We start from the raw sequence: 17,677 nt of genomic DNA, 5'->3' as shown, positions 1-17,677 counted from the left end.
TTGAACACTCCGTCTTCTCACTTCTTTCTGCACTTTAAATAATTAATCTATGTAGACTAATGGTTTTGATTTCCTGCATTTATGAACCTTTGAGTTTTGAGGAGAAGAAGGGATGGTTCCTCTTCAGGAATGGCAGTGGCTACCTCGACCCCTTCTCCATTCATTTGAGAGTCATCGCTCGAAGCATCGAGCATGATCTCGCTCAGTCGTCCTTCTACCATTGATAAGTCAAGGAAGAAAAAAGTTGTTAAAAAGGTATCCTATCCTCAATGGGACGAGGAGCTCGAGGTGGGGTGGATTCCCAAATGAGAACTGAATGAAGTACCTCTTGCCTCTAAGACCTCGTCATTTTCAAAGGGCCTTCGAAGCTCAAGGTCATCCTTAGAAAGAAGAGGAGAGAGGTAAAGATCAATGCTAGACCGATGCAAGGGCAAATCCCTATTTCCCTTCATGGCATTATAGATAGCTGACTTACTGAACCCGATTATGGACATGCCACTACAACTAAGATGGGAGACCCTACAAGAAGGGTAGAAGATATGGGGCAAAAGCAGAGCCATAGAGCAATATTACCGAGGGTCCTTATGCTCTAGGATAGTGAAGTAGATTTACCATTCCCCCTTAGAGATTTTAGTTGAAGTGAGCTACCATAATAAAGTATTAGTAAGTTAAGTCATAGCTAACCCTTTCAGTACCTCATTGTTTACCTTATTGTCTTTGACTTATAGCATCATTATTACATCACAACCCTACTTGACTATATATAGAATGTCGACACTATCATTCATAAGTAATTACTTGTGAACGATAATCTCCATGAGGAGGTGGAAGGGCCAAAGAAGGAGAGGGGCAACCCAGCGCTTGTTTTTAAAATAGAGGTTCGAAGAGTCGAGCTAGCGAGGCAACTAGAGGAGGTCGAACGATGCCTCATTAACCATACTGAACAATTAAAGTTGTCTATAGCAACAAACAAAGCATGAAGGATGAGCTACTACGACTTACCCAAGAGTTAAGTTTATTGACATACAACTATGAGCTCGTTTAGCAAATTATCGTGGCCAATAAGTGGATCATGGGTATGATCGAGCAGATTTAGGATATGAAGGAGGTGTTGGAGTTTGAGCAAAGCATGATATCGCGGTATTAAAAGAAAGTGATCGTCGACTACAATGCCTCCATCAGGTTTAAGAAGGGCAAAAGTTCTTTGTTCGAACGTTCATTGAGATAGTTGATGGGCAAATATTCCTATGACATTAGGCCATCCTTTTAGCGTCAAAAATATTATAAAAAGAAGTTATTGACATCCTGGTCAGCTTAAAGTGATCCAAACTTATGTGCATAGGATTGTTTGGAGTCAGCTTAAAGTGATCTAAACTTATGTGCATAGGATTGTTTGGAGTGTCTTTGAGGTAAAAATATCATGCTCCTGATATGTCACTTGCATGAAAACCGAGGTTGAAAGAGGCTTTCCACACAGTTCTTCTAACACTCGTTAGTAGCCCGAGATAGATGAGTATGGATATGAGTGATCAAAAAGCGATCCTCCTTTATTATGAAAGATAAACTTTTATACCTGGTTATAAAGGGATAAAATATTCTATAAAATATTCCATAGCACAACAACCTCTAACCACCTCCAACAACTTCACTTTGATCTTTTATCCACATCGAGATGTAAAAATAATTTATAATCATCTATCTTGAACTTTTATCCACGTGCATATATAAGTAAATATAATCTTTAGCTTCTCTTTTTATCCTAAACACTATATGAAAATCATGGACAGATAAATAATGATACTCTCTCTATCAGAGTATGAATTTTAAAAATAAAATGCATACCAGCAAAACATCTCAAGATGCGTGATTGTATTGGCTTCAAGTCCAATTTGTGGGCCATCTGATATCGAAATTTGGTTCGAAGGAAATTTTGGAGCGTCCCTCGACCAACAATACCCTGATTCCTGTTGGCGGAGAATAGTAGGGCCGAGAACTTGGTTGTGTGTAACGCCCACCTTTGTGCCGGAGAAAAGGGAGATTGATTTGAAACAGGAAATGAAAAGCCGACACTCGTCCCCCAACTCTCCTCTCGGAGATAATATCTGCAACGTCCATGTCAAAGCCGACGGACGACCCCAGGAATTGGATGTCCAACAGGTAACAACAAAAGTGATGGAGAAGTATTGGGAACTCCAAGTAAGCAGAGTCATAACAATTCCTCCATATAAATTTATAATTACATCCTTGATGGAGAGAACTCCATCACTCCCCAGTGGACGCAACCGGCAAGGGCACCAAAGCCACATGAGAAACTCCGGTAGAAACAGAGATGACAGGCATACGTACCAGAGGTGGGATCATCTGCAGGGTTGTCATTCTGTCCAAATTCATCATCAACCATCCACCCAATCCTAGAGATAGTTGGATTTTATCTAACAATAGTAGGATAGGACCCTTCACATACGATGTCCTCGCATTGAACCAAAAATAATAATAACTCCAGGGAAAGATGCTACCTGAGTTCCTCCGAGAAAGCAACAAAAAATGCCATCCACCGGGCTGCAAGAAATAGACTAAGCACTCGTAACATTTATCAATTAGCTTATCCAAGCAAGCTTTCGTACATTTCAACTTCTAAATCACACGCCAAGCCTCTAGTAAAATAGCTTTGAACACCACACATGAATCACCAGCAGCAACATGAGAGAACGCCATCTTGCATGGAAATGGTGTTCTCAAATCTCTGCACAAATCCACAACACATCTACAGCTCTCCCACCACAGCTGCGCCCACAATCTGTAGTCATGTAACTCAAAAGTCACAACACATATATGCTTATTATTAAAGTGGCAACCTTTAAGCACGTCAAAGAATCTAAACATAGAATATCGTATTATCATATTGGTAACAAGGATGACATGATATTATTCTTAGATACTATTATTCTTGGGAAATTCACAATCTGGAAATACTGTATTATCTTTTGCAAGGCCTAAGTACCTGAATGGAGGTTAGGAAGTCTACTACAGTTTTGGCCAGCTCTTCCTGATGCTCAGTATAGCAATGGTTGGCACCTTCAATAATATGTAGCTTGTGACTGGGTATTAGTTTGGCAATTTCCAGGGCATCTTCTACAGGTATAATTTCATCTGCTGAACCATGAACGGTGAAGACCCTGAAATAAATAATCACGTGATCTCCTAGATCTGCATGAAAATTATATAAGAAAAACAAGCAACCTACATAATGCCTTGTAACAAATCCTATTAAGTTTTCAAGCATACCAAAACTAATTTACTTTATATAATTGGAATCAGTTACCAGGCAATCTATCCAAATAATAAGCTATTTCCTTTGGCTTGTGTGCAAACTACTAAATTTATCAGATAAAATATTGCATTACCACAGGATTTGTATGGTTAGATCATTAAAGCAATCTGCTCACTAAGTCAGGGTTGGGATTTTAATGCATGGTTAGTTTAATAACTTCATATTAACAAACATGAGCAAAATGCCACTATTGGCACACCTGCTGCTCCAACTAATCATCCTCTTTATGTCATAACATCTTAAAAAGCAATAGCACATTTATAAAAACTTTTATAAAGGAATTATCACTTGGCGATATAAGCATAATTACTAAAGTGCAAAGCAGTGCAAAATATAATGGTTACCTGCATCCCTTGTCAATTGAGAGACATGCTGCATGCATATCAATGTTTAGCCTATCCATTAGGCTTTCTTCAGTTACCCGAAATAAAACTTTTCCTGTAATACAGTCAAATCCAAGGCACGGTTCAGTAAGACACAATATCAATGGTGAACGTGAACTTCCGAATCTTTTTTTGTAAAACTAAAAAAACAAATCAGAATAAACAAAACAACAGGCAAAGGAACAAGATTAAAAAAACTGGACAGTAAGGAAAGAGCATAAATTTATATGATACAGAAAACACATCATGCCAAATAGGCCAAAGTAACTTCAAATATCAACACAGGATTTTCCTTATTTCAAGATCTGTGTAACTTTCCTCACTACAAGGTTCTATTCTCTTCCATGGTTCCTACTACACACTTATTCAGTACACCAACCCCAAGTGATAAACTTGCTGACCTGTCAACCTCTTGTCAAAGTCCATTTAAAAGCTAGGCAAGATGGATGTGCACTGTTTGAAGAAAAATTTGCCTCTATTTCTTTTTTGCTTTTATCAAACATGTATTAAACAAGAAGCATATGGAACATATAAATAAATTGCCTAATACAGAAAATAAATATAACTAGTGAAGCTGAATATGGAGAAATCTAGTGGATGCATTTAGTCAGGAAGGGACAATTCTAGCTTAAATATATAGTTCTAATAATCCTAACAACAATGCCACAATTTCACAAAGAAAGTTTCATTTAAAAAAATAAAGATATTGCATGTTTCTTTTGGCAGATGACTTTTACTTTTTTAATTATAGTTAGCATTACTTTCTTCTTAACTTACACCTAAAGAACAATCACAATTTGTCACCCTGAATTGGTCTAACTTCCACATGCTTCAACATAGATTCCATCTTTTTCGCTTTCTGCCAAATTTTCATTATTCCTTAATATATATACTGCCTCTTCTCAAAAATCTTAATGTACAGGAGATGTTCCTCTGTTCGAATGGCTGGAACAAACAAAAGAATAAAAGAACATATAAGATACAGAGTCTACAAACATGGGCATGCCATAAATATCAACAAGCATAAATGACATTCACTGGAACATATGGCTATTGACAGAATAAACATTTTCTGTTGAAGGTAGTAACCCAACTAAAAGCTGCATTACTTATTGTAGCCTTGTACCTGTTTTGTCCACCACATCAATGAAACCATCTTTCTTGATTCTCTGGATAAAGTCTTTTCCTAAGAATCTTTCAATGCCTCTATCTAAGGCAAAGCGACCAGAAAGATTAACAACCGTATGCACATCACGGTACCTAGAGGCATATAAGAGCACATCATCTCCCCCTGTAAGAACCATTTCTAGTAAGAAACAAACAACATAAGAAATAACAGGTTTGTTTTACTTTTATGTGAAAATATGATTGAAGCATCAGAACTTTTTCTTCATGGATAAATGATTATACATAATTTTTTGTTGCATATAATGTAAAATTTTATTGGATTAGCAATAGAGTACAAAAGTATCTCTTACATATTTGCAATTGAAAATATTGTATAGTACATTTAAACATCAAAATATAGAGATAAAAGAACTAGTGTATAATGTGAGTGCACTTCAGCTTATTTAATAGAACTAATGAACAAGTCAGCTTGCCATGATATTATATGAAAGCATAACACTTATTAGAACATAACCACCAACATGAGTATAAAAATTGAGGACATAATAAGCTTAAAGACCAACAGGAGAAACCGACATCTACCTTTACTATGTCCAACAATAGCACTTATTTCATACTTTTGCTCAGAGAAATACAAGACAACAGCATGTAAATCTTCAGCCTCTTTCCAGTAGTCGCCAAACTGGAAGACACCCTCACTTTCGCTGGAAATGGAATTCTCATCAGTTTGTTAATAAATGAATAAAAAATTGGCTGCATATATTATTACTGATTTTGTTATCAACATCTAAATGCAGAAGAAATTGAGAAAAAGTCATATAGTTGCCTATAAGTATGATATAATGTCCATCAGAAATAAATTTTCATTAAACCTTACGGACCTATGGCCCATTTGGTTGGCCTATAAGTATCAAAAAATTAATGTGAGACGTTCTAGAATAATGAAAGGAATAATTTATGATGTTTATGTTTCAGATGTTGTTGCAAAAAATAGAGAAAAAGTCAAAAATAAAACATAGATTGTTTCTTCTTAGCATAACAACTAGCAATATGTATTATTTGAGAGTTTGAAAGAAATGGTTATCCAGATTGTTAAGCTTTCTTGGTCAGATAATCTACTCCTAGTATGCGCATCAAGAAGTAATAGTGTTTGAGAAGATATTATGAAATTACTGGCAATCCAGGTGCTAATCCTCAAAGAAATGGGATCCTAAGGTACGTGTATCACAATTCTCAGCCGGCCAGCCTGATCAATTTGTTTTTTGTTCTGGGTATACTTAAGTTTTACAATGTTGCTTTCTGGTTATCAAGTAGAGGAAATCTGCACCCCAAAGTGACCAGTACTTGCACATCAGAAATATTGTTAATTAGGAAAAATCATAGCTATTTTGTAAGGAAACATAGCAATGTTAATGTACCATCCTTCATTAAATGTTCCACTTGGAATTCATGCCCACTAATTTAAATAGTTGTCTTTCAAGTAACAAGCTATGCTACAGGAAATTACAGTTTACATTTCAATTCTTATCTAGCAGAAATGCCAGAAAATTGAGCCTCTTCTTCAGACTAATTTCTTCACCAATCGTTATACCAGAAATATTAGTTCAAAATATGTAAGAATTTAATATAGATTTGATAACGGAACAGTAAGTGACATTTAAAAATGAGTTCTACCTAATAGCAAATGAGCCTAGCATCACTGAACAAAACATAAAACATTAGTAGTTTAGGTGTTCAAGTTTGTCCTAATTTTAAATTGCATTCATAGTAGCCCCGCATTGACAGAAACATCATGCACTGGCACTTCCTTTTAGTAGATGACACCATAATACATCAGAAGATTACAATAGTATTTGCAACTCCGCAGGTATTCATTTTAGAACCATATAATGTCGACTTCATGTTAGAGGTTCAAGTATTTTTTGGTTTTTAGAAAAGCAACGCATATAAGCTAATTCAGATAAAAAATAATTCAATATTTTGTGAAAAATAAAAAAGAAGTCCAAGAAAATATAACATTTTAGTTAAACAAGACTTATGTGAAGTCCACTTCTGAACAAACAAATGGTGGTTTATTTTTTGTTTTACTAAAAGAAGTAGAAAATATGATATTTCTACATTGATGGTGGCCAAAATCTTATGGTTCAGAAGATATTACTGGAATTGTTATATCACATAAGTAAATGGCATATAGTTGCAAAAGATTTAATGCTGTTCAATATGTACAAGGCGCTACGATTTCTGCAATGCAGTACAGTTACAATGTGTATCTGCTAATTTCTTCAAACAAATCAAATATACACACTAGTTAAATATTTTAAAGATTAACAAGATATCAACACTGGTTGCATTCATTCTAATTGTCCCTGTTAAAATTAATCGCTTGGGTCAATACCTAGAACATGCTATTGAAATATATTAACCTTTATATGCTCATCTGTGATTTCCTTGCTTGGATAAGAACAGTTGCATTTGTACAATATAAGGATTATTAGTATTAAGCAACTTATATAAGATGACTACATTACAAGAGCCTACGAATAATCAATAGATCCCCAAATAGCAGTTTTATGGAGTTCTCATTAAGATCATACCCATTTCCAGAAAAATCGAAGCGAAACACTCCGAGACCTTTACTTGTTAATGCAGCAGTAAGGTTAAGTATAATTTCATCATCCTGAAAATGGCACTTGAATTATCAGCTAGCCGAGCATGCCACCAGAACAAAACTCTCAAAAACCTTGTATAATTTATACTGGACGGAAATATGAAAATTTTTGCATGATTAGCTCCACTTTGTTATATTCACTAGTTTACATAACTGAAAAAGTCCAAAAATATCAGAAATTTACCATGTTTCTTCATCACAAAACTGGAACGCAATAAACCAACTAATATATAAGGACAAAGAAATCTTAATGATCAATCCAAGCTTTATTCACACTAGGTCAAACTGCTGCAGACCATTAAAGGAGGTATTTAATTTCTCATAAGAAACCTTCTCAGCATAGCATATGTTTATTCCAATATCTTAGCATATACAAAAATGCAAGACATAACAGTGACAACTCTAAACGAAAACAAACTTTGCTTGAGATCATCACTACAAACACCTTTAAACTGTTTAGAGTTACTATGATCAGATAAATTCTACCGCATTACACGGATGTAATTGTGTCAGTAGCTATCAACTTTGTTTAGAATCATCACCACAAACATTAAGTAGCACTAAACCGATGTAAGTTTGTTGGTATATGCCAACACAGACAAACATAATTATTTCCAAAGTCTCTTGATATTTTGAAACAGATAACCATGCTTTAATGATTCACGAATAAAATGGAGGATGCAAGTCAACACTAAAATTCTAATGAACTCTATGTTACTTGGTGGAAGTAATTACATAAATTTATAGTTTAAGGTAAGAATAACTGAATTCAAACATAACATCTCATGTAGAATCCACAGCAGCCCACCTTCGAAGATCTAAAACCATGGCACAAGATAACAAGCTTCTTTGATCCAGTATCATGTAGCAACCCGACAAGCTTCTCTCCACAACTATTAGTAATAATAACTCTTCGTTGAGATGCAACTGTAACAAAAAAAAAAGTGTGACTTAACAAAAATGAACTGACCAGGTAGAGTCAACAATTTTTTGTCAATCATGGCTGAAGTGTTAACCTGTAATAAACAAAAACTATGGTACTATCTTCTGTCCCTACAAATATAAAAAAACAGCATTTGACAAGAAAAAAAACATGAAGCTCCTAAATTATCACAAACAACAGTAAGATCAATCAGAAAGAATATGACAAAGCTGCTAATCTGCAGAGAAATTATTGTATTTTTTAGCAATAACTCCTTACCAAAACTAATATCAAAACAAACGAAGTATTCAATTTGCTCAGACCAACTAATATGCTAGAGAAAACTTTTTTTTTTAAAAAAAAGATCTAACACGATAATGAGGGTGGGAAGAGGTGGTCGCCCACTTGATTGTTGGCAGTCATACCCACAATTAATTTGATGTTGTAACACACGTTAACACAATGACAAAGGTTAAGCTTTTTTCTAGGATCGAATTAAAGTTTTGGCGTTTATAGGATGCTTGATTCTCAAAGATGGAAGAGGGGGACCAACTTATAGGAAGTATTCCCATTGAATACCCTGAGAAGATGATCGCAAAATAAAGCGAGTGCCTTTCTTACATACTAATTGACTTGATCTCCAACTAACCACTTGGGAAGTGAAATTCCACCGATTTCATTGATCGCCAGTTCCTCCCCCACTAGCCGAAACCTAGGATGATATCACGTCTAGAATATAAGTACACCGTTGTCGCCGTCAAATTGGGTGCGCCAGGGAGGGGCGTGAGTGAAGAGACACATCAAAGAGAACCCCGTTCGTTCTTCGGAAACCGATTTTTGTTATCAACGGCTCTATAAATTTCGTCTGAAAGAATCAAGTTTGTACTAATACTTACGGGAAGCATCTAGGGCATCCTCCGACGGGATCGGTTGCGCCATCGTTAAGTCGAGCGATCTCCCAGTCTCGATGAAGGCACCGTGAAGATTCGGGTCTTGAACAAATCGCCTGCCTCCGGTTCTCCTCTGCCGATCGAGAGAGGCGGGTGGCCAGAAACCTATCCTGCACGCTCAAAATATCTTCGTGATTGGACGAGTGGCTGCAGCATCCAGCCCGGCGCACGTGCTTGGATTTAAGTGTCGCCGTGCCGTGGTGGGATTTTATAATCGGGGCGACAGGACGAGGGCTGGCGGTTGATCCTCTTGCTCCGCAGCCGGACGAGAACTCGGGGTTTTGGGGCATCACCGGTGGCTGTGGCGTCCCACTTGGTTTCATGCTCCATCTGCTTGTTGACCAGACATGGACCGGAAGCAGACTTGTTAGACTAATAAATAGGGGCATATAAATGCAGTACATAATAGACTCGATTCATTTCGGAAGATCTCGACTCTAACTAAACATATGATTTCCTTTGTGATTCGTCGTATATAATCCTTATAGTTAATTATGATTTTTATATGTCATTAATTTTTTCGATCGAAAAAACTGTACATATAAACAAAATACATGAATGAGAAGGATAATTTTTTTAAAAATTTTTAAATTATTAAATATATATTCTTTAAAATATCGTTCTTTTTCCTCCCTCTTCCCATAAGCAACATGTGCTCTCGATTGTCGCCTCTCCTGCACCATTCATCACCGTCGCATAAGAATTGTTCGACCATAATTGCGGCACATAATATAGGAAAAACGATGGTCGAACAAGTTCAATATAGTGATGACGAACGATGTAAGAGAAGTGACAATCAAGCAAAATAGGAGCGATAGCAGTCTAGAGTACAAGTCGAGCAACGACGATTGAGAGCAAAATCGAGTGCAGGAAAAAAGGGTAGAGAAAGAACAATATTTTTTTAAAATATATATTTAATAATTAAAAAATAAAATTATATTTTTATCTTTTTCATTCACGTATCTTTTACACACGTGAATTTTTCCGTCGAAAAAATTAACGATATAAGAAGAATTAAAATTAAATATTTTATATTCATAAATATGAAAACCTCAATATTACTTTTTAAAGTATAAGGATCAAAATGCTAATCATAATTAACTATAGGAGTTTATTTATAATTATCCCTTGAACAACAGAAAAAGCCCACCACATATTTATTACTTGAGTTCCCATTTCACAACCCACGCCAGTCACAATACAGGAATGGCTTGGCTGAAAGAAAACGGTAATATATTCTATCTAGAAGGCTTATGGTGAATGAAACATATACAATTTATATCGTAACAACAGCGATGCCAGTCTACAATGGAACACTGCATTCTGTGAACGGCCGGACCAAACTTTGAACATTTTGCATATAATTTGTTCTTGCTATCAAAGTACTCTGCCATTCACTCGGTCCAGGACACAGCTTCTTTGGCAAACACCTACTCGAAAATGATCTCCGTGAGACTACAAAGGCAATCGATGTGGGGATGGAGACGAAAGCATAGCTCCTACGGCTTTATTAGGTCATGCTGGACATCTGTTTGGGCCTAAATCTGAAGGTGCTGATCATTCTTCTACTGCTACAACGTTGCTGCCTGAATCACGCATGAGAAGCAATTCAAGCAAGCACCTTGACACCAAACAAAGGCGGAATATACAGATAGGTGATAAGAAGCCAATGATATGATACGATTGCTGCACACTCATATAATCGATCCATCATTATTGAAGTCAAAATTCAAACATCGGAAAGTGGCATAAAGGAAAGATTAGCAACTTCACCTTTACTGACTTTCTTTCTTTCTGAGATTTAAGAACACCTTCTCAAAGCAGAGGTGGTTGGTCAGCCGTCTGCTTTCTGGAGTATACAACATACATTGGGTCAGAACGCCCAGGGTTGGGAGATATGTCCACAGCCTGAAAGATTGACAACACATCATGTTGCATGTAAAACCTCTAAATAACTAGAAGATAGGGTTATCAACCTATCACGGTGGACTAGCTGCCGTAACCATGAACGAGCACACACATAAGTATTACTGAGCTATTTCGACCGTCCCAATAGTCGTTTTATTTTCACTGTCGGTACTCAGCATATTCAACATAAAAGAGGCTTCACTCATTTATTATTGACTTCACAGTCATGACTAAAAAAATGCACTTTAAACTCCAAACCTTTTTGCATATCAAAAATCCATCAATCCTAATTGCTTCTAAGTAATTAAGGTTCGGCCACTCTGTATTCAGCTCGACATTGGTCACTAAGAAAATCCTATGGAAAATCATAAATAAACTGCAGACATTTATCAAAAAGCACCAATTATTCAAAAGCATATAAGACCATCCTATATGATCTAATCCCTACTTGACAACTACGAAGAAAAAAAATTGCTAACAAACACAATTTAGGACAAACAAGGTAACAGACAGGAATATCATTTGAGAATATATTAGGAGAAAAAAGATAATTCATGATATAAGGCAATATGACATACGACGGGTGGTTCAAAACCTCCAGCATAATGAAAATAGGCCCCTACAATCCAGGCATGATCAGCATCACCAGTTGATGTCCAAATAGAGATGGCTTTTGTCCAAAAGCATCGATTTGAAAAACTGCAGATCAACATACAGAAAGTCAGCTACAGTAATCTTATAAAAATTGACAGACAAAAGAATCAGCAAAAAAAAAAGGGCCAGACATGCAACTATAATAAATTAGATCAAAATACACACAGTGAACTATGATGTGTTTTCCATTTTTCTTTTTTTTTTCTTTCCCTCTGATTTTTATATTTTTGACACGCCTTTAATATAAACCATAAAAAGAATATTCAGAAACTGTCAAAGATATCAAAATAATTGGAACTTCTCATTTGGGCCTTTGGCCAAAACTGAAACTAAAGTGAAATTTCAATATTTCCTTTGAACGAATTTAAAATAGAAGGTGTGGAGTGTTACCAAATTGAGCTAAGAAGAACTAAAAATGAGCAGCAAAACAAAAATGCTCTCTTCCACGTTTTCCTCTTTTCTATTAGTGGTCAAGTAAAAAATAATGAGTTGCTAGATAGCATATCACCTCATTATAGCCAAACCTCCTGGTTTTAGTATCCGCTGCATCTCTTTGAAAACATCGATCGGCTTGGTCAAGTAATCAACACTAACCTACAAAGTACAGGAAGATAGTTTCCAATATGTTGAGTTAGAACTTGTAAGCCAGCATAAGCTTTGCTATTACATAAGTAACAATTTTTTTAAAAAAAGTGCATCTGATTGACCGCTTATTAATGTGAAAGCACTTGAAAAATAAGTTGATAGACTAGTGACAATGTTGCACACAAAAAGACCAAAGAGCTGCTCAAGTTTTTTTTTCCAAAATATCTGAAGCAAGGTACACCTTGTTAAAGTTTAATAATTTGTCAATGGAAATTAACATATAAACATATTCGTTCTAATAAAAAAAAGCACCAATTGAGGTCATAGTTATTCAAACTAATCATATAATAATAGATCCACAAGTTTCTGAAGAGACATCTCATTCGACCAAAAGGTAGGTCTTAATGATTATTTTAACATAGAATAATCAAATAAATGATTTAAGTTACCATTTCATGAAAAAGACAGATGATAAAGAGACAAAGTTTCAAAGGTAGATGACTACATGTCTAATTATGGATTCCAAACGCAGCTTAAAGTTCATGGCATCCTATCATGACTCCAAATAAAATTATTCTTCACAAGTACAACTAGAATATATAATATGAAGACAGGAGATAGAAAATCACTGGAAAAAACTAATTAATCTAATAACTCTAATATTTCACGAGACTGATCACGTACCACATTGGTTATAACATCAACAGTGTTATCCTCGAACGGAAGCTTAGGGTTAACATTCAGATCTTGCACAATATATTCTGTCAAAACCTGTAAATGTATGAACTTCTTTTAAAATGTAGAAAAAAAGTTTTTATCCAGAAACAAAAAAACTCAGTAGATCATCCAAACTCACTGTGAAAGCATAATATTGTTGCCTCGCATGAAGTGACAGCAAACGCATAACAACTTCCAACTTGTAAGTTCACATGTAATTGAATTATGCAAATTTACAGATAAAAGTAACAGCAACAACAAAAAGCAACTAAAAACGAAAAATGAAACAGGAAAACCACTCTTAGGTTTACCTAGCCAAGAAATTGATTGCGTGTAACATACTATTCACTTTATATGTTGGAACAACAGTCAGAACAACAGTCTTTCCATCCAATAAAACCATAATTATAATTCTTCATTCAGACTGCATGTCTGTCAGGTACTAAAGCCTTCCATCTCTTCCACAACTCTGTCACAAACCATCTATGTTGTTTAACTTCAACCAAACTCCAGCATGCAGAACTCTTCCTGTGCTAATTACCATCAACTCTACAACTCACTTCTGTTGTAAAATATAAACTTCTAGATGCTCAAAACTGATTAATCTTCCCATCTCTCTCTACTTCCTATCCAACATTCTCGTGTTGTTCTATGTAGGTAGTCTTTTGGGCAAACCTAACAAAAGTTTATCCAGCTGTATATCATCCATCTTCACCAAAAATATTAGGAAAATCATTTAAAGGTCAAAGCATAAAATTAAAAAATGAGTAAAGATAAAAGAATAATGGCAAACATAAATTATGTTATATCAAAGAGGAGTAATCCTTAATGAGCTAGTTTGGGGTATATGCTACTAACAAAGAGTCCTACTTTCCACTCAAATTGCTTTGAGAAGATGTTGGATCTCAAGGTGTTGGCATGATTCATTTTGAAATAATAGGGGCAGATACAATCTCAAATTTAATGTATTCTAAAATGGGTCATCTCAGTGGTCAAAAAAGTTATATTTGGTCATCTAAAATTGGCAAATTATCAACAAAACATACCGGATTTCGCTTGAGCTCTTCCTCATTCATGCCCATTCCCACAATTCTGTCCTGCCTGTAGCCAGCTGGATAATGGCTAACCTATATCCAGGAGAAAAGAAAAAAAAAGGTTATGGTGAAAAACAGAGGAAAAAATATGAAAGAGGCCGAACAAAGCAGGCCAAGATTTACTTACCCAACTGCTACATAAATCTACTAGACAAACACCTGATGAATTACTTGGAGGAAATACTTCCGAATAGTACTTGGTAAGAGCACGAATTGCGGGGTCATCAATGTGTGTAACAAAACGAGGCTCTGAGTAGAAAAGAGAATCCGGTGATCTGTCAAGCATGTCAGTCATAGTCAATTAAACCTGGACAGCATTACTATCAAAGCTAACAATCAGGCATCTAATATTCTTGAAAGCATGAATTTAAGACACCACATATTTATGTATTTAAGGACTACAGATCGAAAAAGATTTCCACTATGGAGGATAAAAATGAAAAAAATAAATAAATAAAGAATAATCATAAAGAGAGCCTCTTGCCAAAGAGTTGATAGAAAATGGAAAAAAAGGTCGAGCCTTTTCTGATCGCTGAATACCAACTCTATGACATCGAAATAGCTGTGTTTCAAAAGGCTCAAGCAAGAAGAATGCTGCATCATTAAAGTAAAGAAAACAAGAAGCTAAGGGTGCGTACTCATCAAAGCGGTTGAAATCCTCGTCCTTGAAAGGAAACGTCTCCGGCCACACTACATTTTTCAGAATCTACACCAATCAGCAACGGACGGGTACAGTTCCATCAGAATAGTCCCGAAACAAGGTTAGAGGAAAGAAACAGTGAAGAAGACCTGTTCGACGGGAGAAACGCCTCGCTGGGGTCGAGCCGAGGCCACGAAGGAGCGGCCGCCGCTGCCGGAGGCCATGTGGGCGACCTGGTCGAGGAAGGAGGCGCCGATGCCGAGAAAGAGGCGGCGAGGCGCCCGTCGGAGACCCTGACTACCGTCTAATGTAGGGCGAGCGGCGGCGGCGGCGGCGGGATGAGGGAGGGAAAGCCTTCGAGGGCGAGTCCTAAGGAGAAGCGAGGCCGGAGGAGAAGCGGAAGCCATGGAGAAGGAGGCCACCGGAACGCGTGCGGTAGGGAGGAAGCGATCATCTTTTGGAGGCGCGGGATTGCAGTTGCTGTGGTTGGAGACTGCGAAGACCCGCGTGGCGGTCCGGGCGTCACAAAAACGAAATCGAGACCGTCATCCTTTGGGCTTGTTGAACTCTACTGGGCCTGTACCGCGCAAAGTGGAACAGATGGACATGGCCACGGGCACAGTTGGGCTGTGAGTCGTCAAAGGGTGTCCCGCACGCAGGCTCTCGATGCTGCATGGTGGACAGTTTTGCATTGATGCTACGTTCGGCATGGCTACGTAAAGGCCTATAATTCGAATAGAAACATAAGAATATTGTGGTGCGTTAGATTAACAGGATTGCGCTCACACAATATAGACCGATGGCACACATCTGATTCTTCGAACATTTCCAGAAGACTTGCTCGCTTATCCATCTTGTTTGGACTCGAAACAGTGTGAAAAAGTGGAGAGGGTATAGTAAAACTCACAAGACTACAAAGAGAACCCGTTTGCCTTATTTTGGTCTTTCCTTATCTAAGGGTTCATTAATGGTAACTGATGTATATGTCCTATGAAGGATGGCATTATGGGACAACCATGATGATGTATTTTGCTTGGGTTTTTGACTTGTCCGAGACGAGCAGGATCCCTTTACGCCATTCATCCAGAAGGAGGAGCTAGGAAAATCGTCCTGCTTTAATGTGTACGTGTGGGCCTTCCCACTGGGGATATTAGTGGGTGGAAGGTGAGAAGTGAACTTTGTTGCCCTTTTTCAAGGGTGGAGATAAGCAGGGGTTGATAGAGATTACATCTCCGACTCAAGTATGATTACCCCGTGGCACAACGAGGTGCTGAACTCCAATATCGGAGACATAGTGCTTCGAGAGCCACTGTAGCTTGTCAAGGGCATTCCTGGGGCATTGGAAAGAGGCTTGTTAGGAATGCTCCTAAAGGCTAGGGGGCGAGTAAGGGTTAGATTGCTAGTCATAGTGCTAGAGCCACCTGTTATACAACTAGGGCAAGAGAGGGGTGATTGCTTGCATCAAGTTGGTGAGTGTTTATACTTGATGAGTGAAGCTTAGGAAGGTGTCATATGGGATGAGTAGATACCCCTCATTTGGCCCTAGAGAAAAAAGGTCGGGATTGTTGAATAGATGCTAGTAGCGTCTCAAGGTTTGTGTCGAGGTGGAGGCATCTATCTGTTAGAAGGAGGGCTGATGCCCTCCTTACCCAAAATGAGTTGGGTGTCAGAGATGGTGCTTCTTCGCTAGAACACTCATTGAGAGAAATCATTGATGGATGTTCTTGTGATATTCGAGTCCCACTTCAAGCATCAAAATATTATTGCTTTGGTGTCATTGACTAAAGAGTCAACATGGTCTAGTTTGATCTTGAAGGCATAAGTCCATTATAGGGGTCCACGCAGGCCTCAAGGAGATGACCCAAGTGGGAAGCCGAAGCGATAGGTACGTCTTCGAGGTACTATTAGTCTATTGAAGAGGATTCAGTCCAGAGACATACCTTATCCTTGCCAAAGGGTGCTCTATGTCCTCCCAAAGAACATCTTAATAGTGTTGAGGTCCTACACAAAGGTTGGTGTTGGAGGGATATCCCGACTTGATCCCTCTGATGCTTAAGTTAACAATGTGAAGAAGTGGAGAGGGTATAATAGACATCACAAGAGTACAAATAAAGCATACTCACCCCATTTTATCCTTGGGGGCTTGATTTTTTATCTAAGTGGTTGGTGTCATGAAGTCAATAATAGGTTAGGGTGCCCCTTACCTTGTCTAGGGGATCATTAATGATGGTTGACAAACACATCCTATGAAGGATGGCGTTGGATGGGACAATCGTAATGACTTATTTTGCTTAGGCTTTTGGCTTGTTCGAGACGAGTAGGTGATGGTCCTTTACACCGTTCATCTGGAAGGAGCTTAGAGAATCGAGCTATATTGTCGGGCTTTGATGCATGCATGCATGCAAGTCTTTCCTCAATTGTGGTTAGGGATGCTAATAGGCAGAAGACAATTAGTGGGTCTTGTTGGCCGTTATTCAAAGGTCGAGATAGGTAAAGGCCAACGGATTGTTCTCTTGTCGATGACTACATGGGTTGTGAGAGTTACTCATCCCTTCAGTTAGGTGGCTTCCACGATAAGAGATAGAGTGAATTGACACCATACCATTTTCCAATCAGTAGTCAGGTGAGAAAGCAAGTCAATTAGTTTAGTCGATGAAGTTAATTTTTCTTGACCGTTGATTGTTGATCGAGTATGAA

General features: G+C 37.5%; 2 protein-coding genes across 3 annotated transcripts; both read right to left on the bottom strand.

The window, feature by feature from the left end:
* Window positions 1–2,569: 2,569 nt before the first annotated feature.
* LOC135642083 (uncharacterized) lies at window positions 2,570–9,723 on the bottom strand. Its single transcript, XM_065157903.1, has 8 exons — window positions 9,329–9,723; window positions 8,319–8,437; window positions 7,437–7,519; window positions 5,425–5,546; window positions 4,841–5,005; window positions 3,676–3,769; window positions 3,002–3,176; window positions 2,570–2,797 (listed from the first exon to the last, which is right to left on the bottom strand). Exons 1-8 carry the CDS (start codon window positions 9,369–9,371, stop codon window positions 2,765–2,767), a joined length of 834 nt encoding a protein of 277 aa, XP_065013975.1. The 5' UTR covers window positions 9,372–9,723; the 3' UTR covers window positions 2,570–2,764.
* Window positions 9,724–10,510: 787 nt separating this feature from the next.
* Window positions 10,511–15,478, bottom strand: LOC103992695 (uncharacterized). 2 transcript variants are annotated; one of them, XM_009412504.3, is made up of 9 exons: window positions 15,130–15,477; window positions 14,979–15,046; window positions 14,468–14,615; window positions 14,293–14,373; window positions 13,214–13,300; window positions 12,453–12,538; window positions 11,869–11,989; window positions 11,156–11,290; window positions 10,511–10,968 (listed from the first exon to the last, which is right to left on the bottom strand). In XM_009412504.3, the coding sequence occupies exons 1-8, from the start codon at window positions 15,385–15,387 to the stop codon at window positions 11,198–11,200; spliced, it is 942 nt and encodes a 313-aa protein (XP_009410779.2). In that variant the 5' UTR covers window positions 15,388–15,477; the 3' UTR covers window positions 10,511–10,968; window positions 11,156–11,197. The 2 variants fall into 2 exon arrangements, 1 of the variants encoding a protein (XP_009410779.2); XR_001978978.2 differs by having other exon boundaries at window positions 10,798–10,968; window positions 11,886–11,989; window positions 15,130–15,478.
* Between the last annotated feature and the right edge of the window lie 2,199 nt (window positions 15,479–17,677).

The sequence above is a fragment of the Musa acuminata genome, chromosome BXJ3-7 (genome assembly GCF_036884655.1).
Source record: "Musa acuminata AAA Group cultivar baxijiao chromosome BXJ3-7, Cavendish_Baxijiao_AAA, whole genome shotgun sequence".
Taxonomy (NCBI): Eukaryota; Viridiplantae; Streptophyta; class Magnoliopsida; order Zingiberales; family Musaceae; genus Musa; species Musa acuminata.
Note: the sequence above shows the minus strand (reverse complement) of the source record. Positions and strands in the feature narration are given on the sequence as shown.